The sequence below is a fragment of the Athene noctua genome, chromosome 4, assembly GCF_965140245.1.
Source record: "Athene noctua chromosome 4, bAthNoc1.hap1.1, whole genome shotgun sequence".
NCBI classification, from domain to species: domain Eukaryota; kingdom Metazoa; phylum Chordata; class Aves; order Strigiformes; family Strigidae; genus Athene; species Athene noctua.
In genome coordinates, this window is record NC_134040.1 from 12809774 (window position 1) to 12826214 (window position 16441).

Consider the following 16441-nt stretch of genomic DNA (forward strand, 5'->3'; position numbering starts at 1 on the left):
CAGTTCATCACCCATTGTCTCTGCCGCTCCTTCCTCCTCACACTCTTCCCCTGCTCCAGTGTGGGCTGCCTCCCATGGGAGACAGTCCATGAACATCTCTGACATGAGTCCTTCCCATGGGCTGCAGTTCTTCACAAACTGCTCCAGCATGGGTCCTTTCTATGGGGTGTAATCCTTCAAGGATCAGATAGCTCCAGTGTGGATCCCCCATGGGGCCACAGGTCCTGTCAGAGAACCTGCTCCAGAATGGGCTCCTCTCCATGCGGTCACAGATCCTGCCAGGAGCCTGCTCCTGCCTGTGCTCTTCCCAGGCTCACAGCCTTCTTTGGGCACCCACCTTCCCTGGCTCGGGGTCCTCCCAAGGCTGCAGGTGGGTCTCTGCTCCCCCATTACCCTCCCTGGGTGCAGGGCACAGCTGCCTCACCATGGGCTGCCGGGGAATTTCTGCTCTGACACCTGAACCACCTCCTCCCCCCTCCTCCTTCACTGACCTTGGGGTCTGCAGGGCTGTTTCTCACATTTTTCTCACTCCTCCCTCCCTGATGCTGCTGTGCTCTTTTTTTATCGTTTCTTAAATACATCATCACTGATGTGCCACCGGTGTCAGTGCTGGGCTCAGCTTTGGTCAGCAGTGGGTCTGCCTTGGAGCCCGCTGGAACTGGCTCTGTCTGAGAGGGGGCAGCTTCCTCACAGAAGCCCCGACTGCCTCTGCTACCAAACCTTGCCATATAAACCCAGTACAGTCATACACTTCACCACACAGATAGAAACAGAAACAAATACCACCCCAAGTGATTAAGTCAAACATAAGAATGACTACCCACACAGATTCTTGGCTTTGCACACAAGTGCCTTTCACACAAAATTCAATGTTGAAGGCTCAATGAAATCCTCTTTGCATTTCTTTCTCCTTCAGGGCATAACATTGCTGAAATTCCCCCTTTCACCTGACACTTGAATAGCCAGAACCCACTACACTTGACGTTAATGGGTACAGTAGTGATTGATTACCCGTATGGGATTTCACAATGAGAACTGCACTTTGGTCCCCTGAGAACAACTGCTCTACCCAAATAAACTCGTCATTTTTTATTTTTATGTTCTCATCTCTCATGAAAATGGAGAACCTGTAGCTAAAAATAAGACTAACAGATACCCATAGCATAGGATCCACATTTCCTACTGAGTAGAGCATAAAGCATTTCTAAGGCTCTAGACAGATTCACATAGGAAATGTGCTGGGCCTAATTCTCTGATAATTACCAATTCATGACTTACTGTCCTGGGGTACATTTTTGCTGGTGTAGACAGCTGATTCACAATCTGTTCTTTGCTTATGTATTACTAAGCTCTATTTTGAGAAATCAAAAGGAACTTAACTGGCGCATAAGCCTTGGGGACTAAGAAGAATAGCAGCAGAGCCAGAGGAATCCCAAACTGCACTGCTCTTTCTTCTTCTCAAGGATTATTACATAATACACCATTTATTTTTTTTTTTTAAACGGGCTTGATGTATAAAACCAGTTATATACCATGTGATGTGTGGGTGTTTAATGTTTGGCTGGGATAGGTCATATCTCTTTGCATTCCCTCCTACAAATACACCAGGAACTAGAAAAAGTACTTATAAAAGATGGGTACTATAACATCTCTTAAACAGAAACCATCATATTGGGGCAATACTGCATGTCCAGTTGCAGTTTACATGCAGCAGCAAATCTTGTCACAGTAATCAGTTTCTTAATTTTAAAGCACAAGAATTTGCTGAAGATTAAAACCTTTCACATTAAAAAAAAAAAAGGTGGGGGGATTTGAATCCCTAGCTAGTATTTATACACAAATAAAACATTCATTTTTCTAAATGTTGATAAAAAATGAAATTTTTTCTATGGAATTACAGTGTGACAATATTTCATTTTACTAAATTAATTGCAAATCCATATTTCATGATTCTGCTTTGAAAAACTAAGAAAAGTTTGTCAATGAACAATGTTAGAGCATTTATTTTCAGTATTTCCATATTTTCTGAACAGGTGTTTTTTCTATAGTTTGATTTTATGATTTCAACTTGAATGTGAAAACAAACAAAGAAAAATAAATTTCTAGAATGCATCTGTTTCGCTACCACCTTTACCTCTATTTGCAGCCTTACAGCTCTTTTGCTTTTAGAACAGAATAGAATATTTTCAGTTGGAAGAAACCTACAATGATCATGTAGTCCAACTGACTGACCACTTCAGGGCTAAGCAAAATTTAAAGCATGGTATTAAGGGCATTGTCCAAACGCTTCAAGCACTGACAGGGTTGGGGCATTGACCACCTCTCTAGGAAGCCTGTTTTACCTCCTAAGATGCTAACAGAAGAGAAACTGCTATGAAGGATCAGTAAACCTCCCTTTCTGAATGAATAAATAAAACAACTTGGGAAAACAGGTGGGAGGGGATAAGAAAATGCCACACTATATCACAGATGGGAAGAAAATATTCCGTGCTCCTAAAATAGAGATGGTAGTATACACTATCCACTGATACCAATAATCTCTGCATTAGTTCCACTATCATGAAGGACCAAATTCCATACATTAAATCTGCAAAGATACTTAAGGGATGGTCCAGTACACTTGAAAAGCAAATAAATCCTAGAAGATTATTTTAATGTATTGCTCATAAACCTACACTGTAAGATCTGAATATAAATAGTTTAAAATACTCAGTCACTACTGACCTTTCCTTAATATAAATACATAAGGCATTCCAGTCAGATTTTCCTGGAGTAAAAAAAAAAATGCTTCTGCAGGAAATGTATGAAGATCTGGCTGATGGTGAAGGCACAGGAAAAAATTGGTTTTTTACAAAGAATAGGAAAATATTATGACTGATATTTGTAGTTACCAGGCTGAAATAAAAATCCTGGACTGTTTTATAAGCCTCAGTGACAAAGCTTGACTGGAATCAAAGAAGAAACATCTGCTAAAGATCTGCTCAGTGAAATGTTCTTGGCACAAGCAGTCAGTACCAGCAAGACCTATGCCTTCACTTATGGTTAGATGTATAATTAATTTGAATTAATTTCACCTATCAGATTTTATATATTGCCAAGAAATCAATACTGGACTTAGTGTGCTAATAGCCAAGGTATGACAAAGTCCACATTCTCACATCTGTTGAAAACTACGTTTCTATCTACTATTTCTATCTATCACTCAGATAACTTCGGTGATGAAGGCCATGAAGTAGTGGAAAGTTGCATATGATGACAAACTCCCACTGGAAGGCCATCACATACAACTCCCCACCTGCAGCAGATTCTTTATATATTGCAGTGTCCCATATGATATTGGAAGTAAAATATATTTATATTTTTTTATTTCTATGGAAGTTTAAGAGAAAGGTCACTTGGTACTGATTAGGCACTAAACCTGTGTTCCTAAATCCTTGCTGTTGCTGGCTGAAATACTCCTTGAGAGAAATCAGAATGGTCTATACATAGAAAAGGAGAAAACAAAAACCTAGAAAATATTTCTACCAGTTGTAAATGTACAGACTCTTAGAATTTATTATTTTTATCTGAGAGGAATGTGACATTTATGAACAACCATTACTTTGAAGTACTACATGGGAGTTACTTCTATCAAAGATCCAGGACACTTCCCTGATTGTGTCTGAATGATATAAGGCAACATAAGGATCTTGAAACACAGCAAAATACAGACTTAATATTAAACATGCACTTGCTGGCTTTAATTCTTACATACAACAAACACTGGCAGATTGATCGAGTCAGAGTAAAACTGACATTATTTCAGTGGTATGCTATGTTTTTCATAATTTGTGTGCTAAATATACGTAGGCTCAGATAAGAAAACCATCATTAAAGAAGTCTGCAAGAGAGGCTTCCACTGTTCTTTCTTGCATGTCAGTGACTTTGATGTTTTTCAGAACTAATACATTAAAAAAATTTTTTTGGTTAAAGACAGAGCACCACATGCCCTCCTGATTTACACCCTACATAATCTTGCAAGGAAAAATCAGTTATAAGGCGGACATTTCTGACTCACTGTGTTATTTCTACATGATTATATCCTTTCACATGGTAGTAGTTAAGACACCTGTAAAGTGTACTGCCTGTGAAACTCCAGCTGCTGTGTAGAAATAAGTTCATCAATAAGGCTATATCTTGCAGGAGCAAGTAAGCAGAAAATGTCAGGCTGACTCGAGTATTTAAGCAGAAAAGATTGAGACAAACTGGAGTAAATCAGATGGGTGTTACTACAAACAAACCGCAGGCTGGTTTTCTAAAAGTAGGTTGCAGATTGAAAAAGAGGTTGACTTGGAAGTGTGAAAAACCTCCCTTGATATGTCCAGGGATAATTACACCAACAAAGCAGGAGGACAAGTTAGATCTTGTGCACCCAGCTCTTTTAAGAAGGATTTAACCTGTCCACATATCCCTAACCTGGGTCACAACCTCCCCCCTGCCCAGCTTCAGCAGCAGCACACTTGCCAGCACACCTTTGGACTCGCCGAGTTACATTTTCAGCCAGAGGCCAATGTATCTGTAGGTAGTCTAACAGCTCTGCATGCTTTAACCTCTACACCAGCAGTTTAAGCAGGTTGGGATTTTGTTGGGTTTGTTTTTGCCAGAGTAGGGCCTGGATGAGTATCTATTTCAGCTTAAGAGAAAAGCAACTACATGAAGAAGGAGAATCACAGCATGAAGGCCAAACACATTGGCAAGTCTTGCAACCAAGATCAGGTATATTCATTTCAGTACTGGCAACACCACTAGCAAACCATAAAATATTGCTGGAAGCTAGATATTGTTCCATAGACATACGGATAATTACACTTTACACAAATGACATTGATCACAGTTCTTCTAGAACTAAAATCAAAAGTCACTTAGGGAACGGAAGTGTCTAGCATATTATGACTAATCCTGTAATAAAAAATACCGATTATTGGAAATGATACAGATATGCACAGTCCATACTTACACATAGAAGTAAAATGTGAAAGAGGGAATTCTCTGGCTTTTTCAATGGAAATCAGAAAAATATTTCAAAATAATATATAAAAAACCCCAATAATTTTAAAATATAAAATTCATTAAAACATTATCAAATGGTTAATTTTGGTGTAGAAGTAGTTACACACTTTTCAAATTAATTTAATTTGTATAAAAAGCAGGCACTGACTTATTCTTCAGACACTCTGTCAACCTGCTTAAATCACTTCAACATTTTGAGTGCAAAATATTTGAGCTGAAAATGAAATCATTTGATGTATGTGTATTCGATAAAGCCATATTTTTCACCAGTTTCTTTAATAGTGTAAGTTTATATATGACTCCAGTTAATAGGTCTGATTCAACCTCTCTTAAAAAAATGTTATAGATTTTTCTCTGAAACTGCTCTCCTTTCTAAAGATCAATTTCACCAGTAAAACGAAGAGCAATTTCATTGGACATTACAGCTCTCTTTAAATCTTGGGCTCCATAGATTCAGACCTATAACCTTCATACGTGCTGACAATCAATATGATCACCAGCATGAGTATGAATTTGTAATAGTGGATGCAGCAACGCTGACAGACTCAATCTGTAAAAGATGCCAAGGTTCATACTGCCCCCATCAATACCTCTGGAAACATCTTTCTTGATCAGAATGGAATACTTCTGCTGTTCATTTTTTATTTGGAAAATAGCAGACTTCTTACCAAAAAATATGATCTTTTGAAACTCTTTCCTGCAGAAGGATCCATTTTTTACCCAAGTCAATGGATACATAAACCTACAAAGGAAAAAAGGAAAAATTAGATGATAGGAAACTGTTAATGTTGTACACCTTCAAAGACAGATCCTATGTCACTATTAAAATGACAGATTGCACACCAATTTAAAAAAATTAAAATAATTACCAGGAACTCTCTACAATGTTTTTCAGAGTAATAACCCGTCCCAGAGAAAATATTTTAAAATATAATATAAAATGAACAAAACTCAGTGACAATGTCTTCTTGTTTAACATGAAAACAATTCACACTTCATTTTGGGTCAGATTCTTATTTACTTTTTTGCAGCAGCGTTACACAAGAGGGATGGTAAAAGGACACTTTACTTCTCCTTCTTCGCATTCATTGACCAAACACACACAAACGTACCCTTTATGCTTCAAGCCTTAATTCCACCAAAATACTTAAGTCAGTGGATTTAAAAATCTGCTAAAATAGGACTCATAGTAGAGAAATGTTTAAGAGATTTGATGAGGAGAGGTGCCCTTAAGGGCATGAATACCAATCTGTCACCCATGAGAAATGGTCACTCAGCACAGAATCAGAAGATGGCCTGGAGGAGGAGGACTCCAGATCCAGCTGCCCTCCGAACAGTTTACTGTAGTAAAGAAGCCAAATGTTAATGATATGGATGGATATCAAGAGTGCAGATGAAAACTGTTTTCCCCCGGAATAAAGTGGGATATAAAATACTTATTCAAAAATCTCCCCCCTTCAGCATTTGCCTTCATTATGTGTTTCCTCTAGTTAAAATAGGAAATACCTATCAGACTTCTGAAAAGACAAATGTAAAGCCCCCTGCTGTTTGCATCCATTTCTTATTTGTTCCAATTTACATATGATGAGTTTTCTCTTAATACCTCCAATAGCAAAGAAAAAAAAAAAAAAAAGGAAGCAAAATTGTTCTCTGATGTGGGAATAAGTCATCAGTCACTGATAGCTCTGGAAGAAAGTGTCTTATGAGGACTAGTAAGGAATATTTTTTTAAAAATAAGTTCAATAACAAACGAAAAAAACCCAACCCAAACCTGATTATGTATTATGTTTTACTACAGAAAACAGGAAATATTAATATGTAAAGATAAAGGCTGAGGTAACATATCAGCATAAACTCTATGGAAAAGTTTGCTAAAATTTGAATTAAAGATAAAACAGTATTTCTCATTCTGCACTTCACAATGACTGGGCTTTGTTCCACTGTGCACACAGTTAACACAGGTAGACCACAGTTTGGGTAAGAAACTACAATCAGGACTTGGTTTGTGTACTTTAGCATTCACCCAGTCAATGCAGAGACAGAAATTATCAGGGAGCAGAAATTCTTTGCCCTCAGATCTAAATGTGTTGATGACAGGGCTGCAGAGTCAAGCTCCTGATTTGCCTGCTAACTTTCTGATCTTAGTTTTATTAAGTGGGTTAGGGTTTTCTGCAACCAGTGTATTTTATAAGCATACAGCTTAGAGCAACCTCCTGGGAGGGAGGGATGTGCCTTTGATTGGGCTATGAATGGGCTTTCAATGCAGGACAGAGAACCTGAGCTTCTTACTTCAAACATTTGTCACCACAGGCATTGCATAAAAAATAACCATTGGTTTGACCATCTTTCTAAAAGGGTGGACCCTGCTCAGCTAGATACCTGCCTCAGCAGACTGCTATAAATGTGAAAGAGATGATTGTTTAATGTGCTGCCCTAACCCTGGTGTCCAAGCTGCAAAGAAAGCCAAGAATTCAGAGGTTCCTGGCAAGAGGGGAAAGAGCTATTTAGAGTAAGGCACATGAGCAAAGGTATATAGTTTTGTCATGGAGGAATTTCAGAAGAAAATCAGAGAAGATCCAGTCATTAGAACAGTGATGCCTGGGCAGTAGGGGCCAAAACAGACCAAACCAAACCCAAACTACCTCCCCTCACACAGATTTAAGACTTAAGTCTGGGAGCTTATGAATGAACAGTTTGGCTTGGGGAAGCCCTTGCAATCTTACTGTAAGGCAGAGTGAGGAAGGATTAATAAGACATATTCAAACTAATAGGAATTTTTAACTGCTGAAGTATTTGAAACAAATAGTTTCAAATCACTCTTCACTACAAAAAGGACATTGAATGACTCGATCATGTCCAGAGAAGGGCAACGGAGCTGGTGAAGGCTCTGGAGCACAGGTTGTACAAGGAGCGGCTGAGGGAACTGGGGGTGTTTAGTCTGGAGAAGAGGAGGCTGAGGGGACACCTCATCGCCCTCTATAGCTACCTGAAAGGAGGGTGCAGAGAGCTGGGGATGAGTCTCTTTAACCAAGTAACAAGCAACAGGACAAGAGTGAATGGCCTCAAGCTGCAACAGGGAAGGTTTAGACTGGATATTAGGAAGCATTTCTTTCCAGAAGGGGTTGTTGGGTGTTGGAATGGGCTGCCCAGGGAGGTGGTGGAGTCCCCATCCCCGGAGGGGTTTAAGAGTTGGGTCAACATAGTGCTGAGGGATATGGTGTAATTGAGAATGGAGAGTGTTAGGTTAATGGTAGGACTGGATGATCTTCAAGGTCTTTTCCAACCTAGATGATTCTGTAATTCTGTGAAATAAAAAATGTGTAACTAACCTACACATTCAATTTCCTTTAATTAAAATATGATCCATGTGTGTTTTGGTTAACGGGTACATATGATAAAACTACTAAATGAGATTAGGTATGAGGTGAAAACAGTTACATTAGTGGATGGCTAAAATCTCTGGCTTCAGCAAACACATCTAATAGAATTTACAATTCTGTTTATTACCACTCATTTTATAAACGTGTGGAATCACTTCTCTAAAAAATTAAAAATGCTTTTCTCAGTTTTGCCATTTTTTCATCCTTTCAGATTCCAATGAACAATTAAAATCTACTGCATCGCTGTTGAGTTTTTAAAAAATCTAGAAGCATTTATGTACTCAGTGAACAGCTGATTGTATTCCTTATAATTGAGGTAGTCAGAAAAAGAGAGTGTAGATTTGATGCAGTAAATGGATTAAGCCAGACGACTGTCTTTGCATTCATTTATAGTGTCAACTAGAGGCTGGAGTTTTATTTAAACAAATTATTGGCTTCTGAATGAAAGAACAATGCATATTTTGCAATATAAAATAAGCCCTAAATCAAATTAGAAGTGAGAAAGGCTGTGAAGCTCCAGTAGACAGTGAAGTCTTGTTGCTAGCTATTTATGATAGACATGGTCCCATATTCCTTGTATTCTCAAAAGTGCCTTTGTAAGAAATCATTTGAGTAACAGAAGGTAATGGCTTCTCCTGAGTTTCAGATTATGTTACATCCTGATACTACTTTATTTCAGTGAAGGTAAAGTTAATTAACTCAAAAATCTAGAGTATATCATCTCCCCAGGCCAAATTCAGATCAACACTATCTCTCAAGACTGGTGATTTTAGTCCAGCAACCTTTTCTTATGTCAGGTTGCAATTTTGGTTTTCAACTCCTCCTTTGTCAACATTACTTCATCTTCCTCTCCGCCCTATGCCAAATATATCAGATCTTATATAAAATGTAAGCATGTTACTGACCCAGTTATAGTCAAAAGCAGCCTTCGTTCCTACACATCTCAGGTAAAGATGTAGGACTTGTCCTCTTAGTCTTTATGGTTGATTCCTTTTACTGTCATATTAAAAGCCTGAGAAAAATCCATCAGATTACCTAACCCTTCCTGCTACTCCTGCAGTTATTCTTTACTGGATATTTTGGTGTTGGTTTTTTTTTTTGTCCAGTCACATTTGAAGCGCAGCAAATAATAGTATCACTCCTTTTTGGAAGATTATCCAAGTATAAAATGCCCTAAACCTCCCTATCATGCATATTTCATCAAAACACAAAGCAAATGCTTCACTTTGTGCTTCTACCTCCTTACCTCCCCTAGCAAATATTTCTACCTACTTGTTATGGGCTGGTCAACTTCTTCAATACATTTCTTTAGACTCTTAAAGGTTCTGCCATTCCGTAATTATACAGAATTCAGGAATTATATCTATCATCATAAATAAAAGTCAAACTGAAAAAAGAAGTTTTCATAACAGGCTTTTCATAACTTCAGGCTTCCCTGAAGTATTTTGTTTACATTACATGCATTCAACATGTTTGTAATTGTGTTAGAATTTCAAATTGAAGCTGCTAAATAAAATATTTAATGTAATTTGTGACCGAGTCTGGTTTGCTATGTTTTTTTGTTCTAGTTCTATCCTTATTTGCAAATGCCTGTAAACATCAATTGTATTGGGATCAGCTATTAACTTATATATCCCACAAAATATCCCAATGAGACTTGATATAACATCACTTAAATCAGTGCAGTATTTGGCTTCAGCATGAGCAACTTTCTCTGACTAATCTCACCACCTAAATATACACTTTATGCAAAGTCTGACAAGGATTAAAATGGATTAGAGTTTACTAATTTCAGTTTAAAACAGGAGAAACGATGGGAGCCAAGACCACTACCAAGACCAGAATCACAGTGACTTTACAGCTGCAGTTTTGTCACCATGAAAAAGAGATGAACTACACACTTACAGACTGTGTGCACACTCATCAGTCCTTGGCCTAACCCATCCAGAAAAATGACTTTCTAATTTAACCAGAAGAAATCTGAAAGACAGTCAGTATTTACAAAAATGATATAACTGAATCTGAAAGTGGTATAAATACATTGTAAGAGAGAATTATTCTACATTTCTACAGATTCACTGTATATTCACTGATTCTCCCAATCCTCTTCTGCTCTACAACTATGTAATTTATTTTATATTACTTTATTTTACATCCAATGAATGGCCTTTGGAGGCACTATTTCAGCTTCATTAACTTTCTACTACACTATAAATTACAGAGCAGTTGCTTATGGTCGGTTTCTAGGGAGAAGCGCAATTCAGAGGTACTATTTAACTATATTATGCAGGAGGATAAATATTACCAATATCCATATCAACTGAAAATGCCAGGATTGAATTTACTGTAAAAACAAAGATTTGGACACAAAGACAATAAATATTTAAATAAACCTCAAAATCATAATATGATTCTCTTCTGGGCAACTGATATTTCATAAAACCCAACACTAATCAGCACATATCAGAACTGGTTTGTATCTCCCTAGCAAAGTCATTCCTAAATTTCAAATAAATGCAGTAGATTAAAACTTTACCTTTCCTTCCTTGGTGTAAGCAAGTACTTTATCTTCTTCTTTTGGGTGAAAGAGGAGAGTTTCCACACAGAAAGTAATGGGTTGTTTCTGGAAAGTGGCTCCTTCATCCATGCTTATGAAAAGGCTTTGGTCACGGTCATTATGGGAAGAACTTACAAGAATTATCTAAAAGACAAAAGTGACAACATATATTCAGTAGACTATTTTCCCTATAACAGATAATACAGGCTTATTTTTCTTGTGTGTCCGATTTAGTACATACCTTATCTATTAAAATTCTGTGGACAAGAAACTCAAAAGCATCCAAGAGATAAAGACTGCAGGATCCTGTCAATCTTTCCTGAACAAATCTGTGAATGTTAAATTCTGTAACTTCTTTTGCAAATCACACCAAATTGATCATGCTCCTCATCTCTACTCAAAATTCCTTAGATTTTGGTCCTTGTGCAAGGTTCATGAGGCCACATGAGAAAATCTCCAGACTAGCCAAAAAAGTATTAATACTAGTAATGACTCATTCTAACATGTCCATATAAATACATCACTTTATCTAGTGGGGCTGCCTTTATAAATACTAAATGTTAAAATAATCACTGCTATAGCTGTATCAGAAGAATGACCGAGGAGACAGAACTAGTTTATAACATCTCTCTATTGCTTCACCATTCATCTCCTGACACATTTTTGGATACAAAGTCATTCACTTTGATGCAGAAAAATATGCCAATCAATTATTTGCATTTCATTCTCAGGTCCAAAGAATACCTTGACTCAAATATAGTAATAGCTTGAGCTATCTCCTTGTGTGAGCTTCATGTCAGGCTTTCAGCAACAAAAAAATTCTCCCCACATATTTAATCAGAATTTCACTTTTTTCAACCTCTTCACCTTTTGCCGTTAGCTAGTGTTATAGCATGGTTCTAAAAACCCCAATATGAGCATGCATTTTTATTGTCTTTCCAGATCAAACAGGCCCAGTTTGCATTCAAAAAGGTGCCTTTATCAACTGATAGCCTATAAAGAAAACATGGATTTTCAAAACCCAGCTGGGGTCTTTTTGGCTTACACTTCAAAAAAACCTAAAAAAATAATCCTGAATTCAAAATATATTTAGAATATTCAGTAAATGATGCAGAAGACAACACTAAATGCTGATCACTGTGATACAGTGACTGCAAATTTCTTACAGAGATAAATGTCAACAAGTTATGCAAACAATTACTATGATATGAAAATAGAGAAGGAAATATATTAGATAAAACAGTACAATTTTTAGGTATTCACTTTTTTAGAGTAAATCTGAAGTTAAAAATGTTAAATTTCTAATGAGTTACACAGATATGATGGCTAGACTGATCTTTAACTGCAACTGGTCTGGGGGAAAAAGCTATAAATACATTTGTCGATGCTCTGATTTGACAGGTTACTCAAGCATGTGCACTTGTACCTGAAGCTCATACACAGTTGCACTAATTTCTGCATGGTTTTCATATACCTAAAATGGGGCACATATTGAAGTATATTGCTGAACAAGAGAGAGAATTACACATACTTCAGGGCCCATGGTCCACTGCTGAAACCCCACACTAAAGCATATATTAGGCCAAATCTACTTCTATTAGCTGTGTGACTAAGTAAGAGCAGAAAGATAATAGCCCATAACCTTGCTACAATCTTGTATTCTTTTAATGATATGCTTTACCCAAGAATAGGAAACTGTGTCATTTTATCAGAAAGCCTCTATAAATGACACCTTCACAAATGCCATCCATCTCTTATTCCTACTGCATCCAATAGCTTCCTGACTCTTGGTAAACTCTTTCAAACAGTGTCTGTTTAATTTATTACTATATACACTCCAAGTATGCTGCTGGTGGCCTAGATAGAACATTCAAATATTCTCGTAACACACTTATTTGGCAGGTTTTCTGCAGAGGGTATGGCTGTCGTGTGCTGCCCTATCCGCTTGCTTACACTACAAAAAGGAGTGAAGAAGTGTTTATGCCCAGCACAGAGACTTGTACATTCTTGACACATTATCATCTGCAACTCAGGCTCAATACCTAGTTTTTCTTGGAAATAAATGAATTCAAACTGTCTGCATGCTGAGTGAACTATACAGTGCTCCTTCCTGTTGATTTGTGATCAGATCACAGAAAGAAGGACCCACTCCTCTGCTGAAGTAAACTCCACAAGCGAGGCTTGCCATGTAGGCTCCACAAATCCCGATGAAGCTTAGGTCCAGGCATGTCCTCACATTTCAACACATGCACAAGGCTGGTTCCAAGACCCATGCTTAGCTTGCTGTGTGTATGAATCCTTCCATGATGTATCGCTAGAAGCAGTACAGTAGTAATTCCATACAGAAAGCTTAATATCTTTGGATACAGTCTTCTAGTCCAAATAAAACTTTCTGTAAGTATCATACCTTAATTATTTCCTGTTAATGTTTTTAAAAATGTATACAACTGAGACAACAAATCAGTATAGCATATACTCCAGAAAAGGCATGAACTGCAGTGTACAGCACGGTAATCTCTGGACTACAGCACTATTGTATTGCTTTCTTTTTTTTTTCCCAGTAAATCTTACACTTCCAAAAATACTAAAATATTGGCTTCAAAATAATAAAGGAATGAGGTTTGCAAATTTGGGAGTAATTTTCACTGTTAATGAGCCTTGAGTATAGGCACGTCTAAGTTTCATAATGAAGACCCAAGAACAACTTTCAGAGAATATAATTCTAGAAATAGAAGTCATAAAAAAAAAAAATGCTAGCTATAATGAAATGCAAACACAGGGTGATATTTGCTAATGCTGTCCTTCAAAAATATTATGTATCGTTTGGAGTTAAATCCCTCAGATAAAAAAAAAAAATAGCCTAAAGACTGTAGACATCTAAGCATATATGGCAGAGACCCTAACTATACTTTTATTCACACAAACATCATAATTCATTTAATGAACTATTCTGAATTTCAATCAGTGTCCTGATTTATATTTTAATAGTTTAAACTGATCACTATGTGCCAGGCATACAGATTTGCTTCCCACAGCTAACACACTGGGTGCTCAGACTTGCCTGCTGGCTAACAATTATTATTGAGGAAAATATTCCAGAGTAAATATTATACCCACGTTAAATGCTTTCCATAGCAAGTTTTATTTACTTTGTAAGTGGAACAAATAGCAAAATCTTCCTGCTAGCAACTGATGAAGGGGTGCAACTGGGACATACTATCTGGAGAGACGACTAACAGTGATGGCTGAGGGTTTTAACTCAAAATAAACAACTACTTGCTTGAATAATTTTGTATCCAGAAACCAGAACAGATTCTAATCACATCTAAATTTCACTTAAGCTTTTTTTAAACAACTTTTTTACAGAGCATTTCTCCCTCCTGTGAGACTCTTCTAATATTTTTTTAGTAAATTGCAACTTTATATTATGCTGTTTAACCCTGACCTCACTACTTAATCTCCCATCAGCTAAATCCACCACAATGACACACATGTGTACATTCAGATCAGATGTAAATCTGCAAATACCAATATTTAAGCAGAGGTAAAAAAATTATTTCAAGGAGATAATCTATCCCATGGATTGTAAAGAAAATGAGTGAAAATAGAGTATGTTATAGATCAACAGGGAGGAAAGCAAAAAAGATTTCTCATAAAAATGAAAAATACTACACCATGTCAACATATGAATTAAAGCGTTCCAAAAAATAATAATAATAATAAAAAAAAAAAGCTATGTTTTTGCTCATTTCAGGAAAAGTTAGTGAGGCAGGAGGTAATATTAAAGCCAAATAAGTCTGAAAACAACAAATGAAAAACATAATTAAGCCCATTTATTTAATCTCTCTTTCAGGACTGATTGACCAATGGGCATGTCTAACCACTCCCTCTACTAGGTAGAATGACAATATGAGCCCCAAAGGATAAAAAGACTCTGACAGCTTGGGCTACAGTAGCTTGCATATCATACTTCTTCTGCTATTACCATGAAGACTTGGAATAATCATAGTGATTACTAGGGAGTCTTAACTGTAGATTTGGCAGCAATTCAAAGCAATGCTGTAATTTCAAGTGGCAATAAACACAGGATATTAACATGCATCATTTGCACTGTGTCTGAAATATAACCACCCTCCCCTCAGTTTAGGTCCAATCAAAATGTAAACTCAAGATAAATTTGATCTTAATCAGCACTTTCTTTAAAACAAGGCAATCTTCTAACACATTACAATTGTGCCATCTCTTTCAGCTACAGCAACTGATCTTAATTCTAGCTTTTATTTTCCTTTCTGTTTCTCTATTATTAAAAAAGGAAAATAAAAAAATCAAAAAGTCCATCACAAAGAAATTTCTAGACTCACAGCATCTGACCTGCCACAGGAAATTTCTGCATTAAGTGGTGAGAGAGGAGACACATTTTTTTAATTCTATAATCCTGCATACAGTCAGAAATCAAGACACCTCATATTCCTCAGCACTCTAAACTGACCTTAAAGAAAGAAACCTTGTTTGGGCTGAGAAATAAATCAAAACTCTTCATTTTAGCAGACAGGAGTCATGCACTGAGAAGCCAAGCATGCCCAGAAAGCACCTACACCTCTTCAGTCACCTCCAGTAGACTGAACTCCCACTGGACATAGAGGATTTTGCTATGGGGATTCAAAACTAAAGAGTGCTGGACTCAATCTAGCAAAAACTTTAAAGATGCAAACTTATGAGCCATTCCCATTAAAGTCAAGTAATTTCCATTAAGAACATGTAATGTTAATGCTTAGATGAAGGTTCTTAGCTAAACTGAAGACAAGGATGCTGGGCACAGGGGAGCACCAAACTCCTAGTGATACCATCACATAAACCTGCATGCCTACATGTGTTTTGAAGATAAATATTCTTTGTGGCAGTACTGCCAGTCTCAGGGCAGTATTCATAGAGCTTCACAGCATTGCACTCAGACCCTCAACATTTTTCAGATTAAGTAACTAACTCAACTATTTTTCTTGGTTTCACAATTTACATTATTTATGTGTTATTAGATATGCTTGGCTGATGCAGAAATTACTCTATCTCCTCATCCCAATTGTAAATGCAATGTTGCTTCTCAGGCAGCATTCATAAAATACACAAAGTGGGTTGCCAAGGGTTATGATTTTTATCTTGGATGGTATGAAAGACCTGATAACTCAAGAGCGGCAAAGCTACAGAGTGAAATATAGTCCCTTTACTCTCATAGTGGTAAAAACAATACCTAAAGAATCAACCCAGGGTAATTGCAAGCAGACTGTAAAATAAAATGCCTTCCAGATAGCAGTTGAATCTTGTAGATTTTTCCTGGAAGTTGCACCCAAAAATCGGTCCTCACAAATATTAGTTATTAGTGAATCTAATCTCTAAAGAATCACTGAAAATTAACGAGAGTTAGAAAATCAGCTTCTGTGTACAACTGATTTGTGTAAAT

General features: G+C 37.0%; 1 protein-coding gene across 5 annotated transcripts in view; it reads right to left on the reverse strand.

The window, feature by feature from the left end:
- The window catches only part of SORCS2 (sortilin related VPS10 domain containing receptor 2), a 571991-nt gene that overhangs the window by 98962 nt on the left and 456588 nt on the right, over nt 1-16441 (reverse strand). For all 5 annotated transcript variants that reach the window (XM_074904464.1, XM_074904468.1, XM_074904467.1 and 2 more), the window contains exons 4-5: nt 10966-11130; nt 5718-5791 (exon numbers count right to left, since the gene is read on the reverse strand). In XM_074904464.1, the coding sequence (XP_074760565.1) occupies nt 5718-5791; nt 10966-11130 (239 nt within the window). The remainder of the gene's footprint in view (nt 1-5717; nt 5792-10965; nt 11131-16441) is intronic.